General features: G+C 41.3%; 1 protein-coding gene across 1 annotated transcript; it reads left to right on the top strand.

The window, feature by feature from the left end:
* Positions 1-745: 745 nt before the first annotated feature.
* LOC104946969 (helicase SRCAP-like) lies at positions 746-2,030 on the top strand (the record flags this gene model as incomplete). The annotated part of the gene is made up of 3 exons (XM_010772887.1): positions 746-923; positions 1,073-1,209; positions 1,861-2,030. Coding segments are annotated over 3 exons (485 nt in total), but the record flags the coding sequence as incomplete, so codon positions are not given.
* Positions 2,031-2,346: the final 316 nt, after the last annotated feature.

Here is a 2,346-nt window from a genome sequence, read left to right as displayed (position 1 = left end):
GGGCTGTTTTTCTGCAAAGGGACCAGGACGACTGATCCGTGTAAAGGAAAGAATGAATGGGGCCATATATCGTGAGATTTTGAGTGACAACCTCCTTCCATCAGCAAGGGCATTGAAGATGAAACGTGGCTGGGTCTTTCAGCATGACAATGATCCCAAACACACCGCCCGGGCAACAAAGGAGTGGCTTCGTAAGAAGCATTTCAAGGTCCTGGAGTGGCCTAGCCAGTCTCCAGATCTCAACCCCATAGAAAATCTTTGGAGGGAGTTGAAAGTCCGTGTTGCCCAGCGACAGCCCCAAAACGTCACTGCTCTAGAGGAGATCTGCATGGAGGAATGGGCCAAAATACCAGCAACAGTGTGTGAAGACCTTGTGAAGACTTACAGAAAACGTTTGACCTCTGTCATTGCCAACAAAGGGTATATAACAAAGTATTGAGATGAACTTTTGTTATTGACCAAATACTTATTTTCCACCATAATTTGCAAATAAATCTTTACTGGTAATTTTTTTTTCTCTATTTTGTCTCTCATAGTTGAGGTATGCCTAGGATGAAAATTACAGGCCTCATCTTTTTAAGTGGGAGAACTCGCACAATTAGTGGCTGACTAAATACTTTTTCCCCCACTGTATGTCTTTTATTAGTCAACTTGAAAAACACTCTAATACTCTAAGCTCGGGTTGCTTGTTTTGTGTCTTTTGCAGCTCTGCCCTCTAATTTTCTCATCTTCTTTCCAATGAAAGGTCAAGACCCCCATCCCATTCTTGCTTCATGGCACGTTACGAGAATACCAACACATTGGACTTGACTGGCTGGTCACCATGTACGAGAAAAAGCTCAACGGCATTCTGGCTGATGAGATGGGACTGGGCAAGACTATCCAGACCATCGCTCTGCTGGCTCACCTCGCCCTTGAAAAAAGTAACCAAACTGCTCCTGATGCTTTAAGCACTATTTATACAAATGTCAGTTTAATCATGTAATTCATCTGGAGTGCTCCTCATATTTTGTAAGCTAAATGAAGTTCTTCGTTTATGTTCAACTGTTGATTTCATTCGACTTTTGTTCAGGTAACTGGGGGCCTCACCTCATCATCGTCCCCACCAGTGTGATGTTGAACTGGGAAATGGAGCTAAAACGATGGTGTCCTGGATTTAAAATCCTCACATACTTTGGCAGCCAAAAGGAGAGAAAGCTGAAGAGACAGGTAAAGAGTTAACATCACAGTTGGCCTCTTCTCTTTAACTGAACGATGGTTATTATGCTCGCCAGTGGGTGAAAGCCAACCCCAGAATCTCTGCTTCACAAAGCATGATTTTGGCCATACCTCAAAAATTCATAAGCTAATTATGACAATTTCACACACATTAATAATGGGGTTAAATGATGAAGTGATGACATTTTGGAAAGATGTGGATGTAAACGGCAACATGACTAGTTTTAGGGGAGGCATTCTAACGGAAGGCAACAATTCTAGTTTCCTTCAAATTGCATTATTTCTGGTGAGCAAATGTTCCACTACAAGTCTACAGTGTGAAGGATGTGGTCACAGTTAGTTGTAACCAAGCACCAAGGACGTGAGCTCGACGTTGAGGCAAATTGGACGGTGGAACTTCTGTGTCCTGAGATCATTAGACTTTTTCCATTGACTAACATTGGCAAAGATATAACTGTCAATCAGCATATAATCTTTGTTGCTAAAACAACACCAATTCTAGTTTGGTTGAATAGCCCTTATTTAAATCATCAGGTACTCGAGAGTCCATGAACCACTGACCAACTTTCATGAACATTTAATGCTGTATCTAGTTCTCTTTTTACACTCATGGTTATAACCATATTGTTTCTTTTTTCTTAGGGCTGGACGAAGCCTAATGCTTTCCACGTGTGCATCACTTCGTACAAGCTGGTGCTGCAGGATCACCAGGCGTTCCGACGCAAGTCCTGGAGATACCTGATCCTGGACGAGGCACAAAACATCAAGAACTTCAAGTCCCAGCGCTGGCAGAGCCTGCTGAACTTCAACAGGTCAGTAATGATTTTTAATTTTAAATAGACATGTAATAACTAAGGGTTCTAAATAATAAAAACGATGTAATAACAAATAATCTGGTTTCCCCCCAAACCTCCAAAATGAAGAAGCACCACAAAAAAAGTTAGCACTAGAAGGGCCGTTGCTTAAAGTCCTTATCTTACATGAAAAACTTTTTTGGCAGTTGATTTCTGGGGGGTGTATGCAACAGATAGTCAATGTATGTTTCTTTATTTCATACTGAATAATATGTAAAAAAAGGAAAAATATTAGGTCCAATAAAATAATTTCGTGACGTCACGTGTGGTTCCC

This window comes from Notothenia coriiceps, unplaced genomic scaffold (assembly GCF_000735185.1).
Source record: "Notothenia coriiceps isolate Sejong01 unplaced genomic scaffold, NC01 NC01_scaffold00011700, whole genome shotgun sequence".
Taxonomy (NCBI): Eukaryota; Metazoa; Chordata; class Actinopteri; order Perciformes; family Nototheniidae; genus Notothenia; species Notothenia coriiceps.
This window is presented reverse-complemented; position numbering and strand designations above follow the sequence as displayed.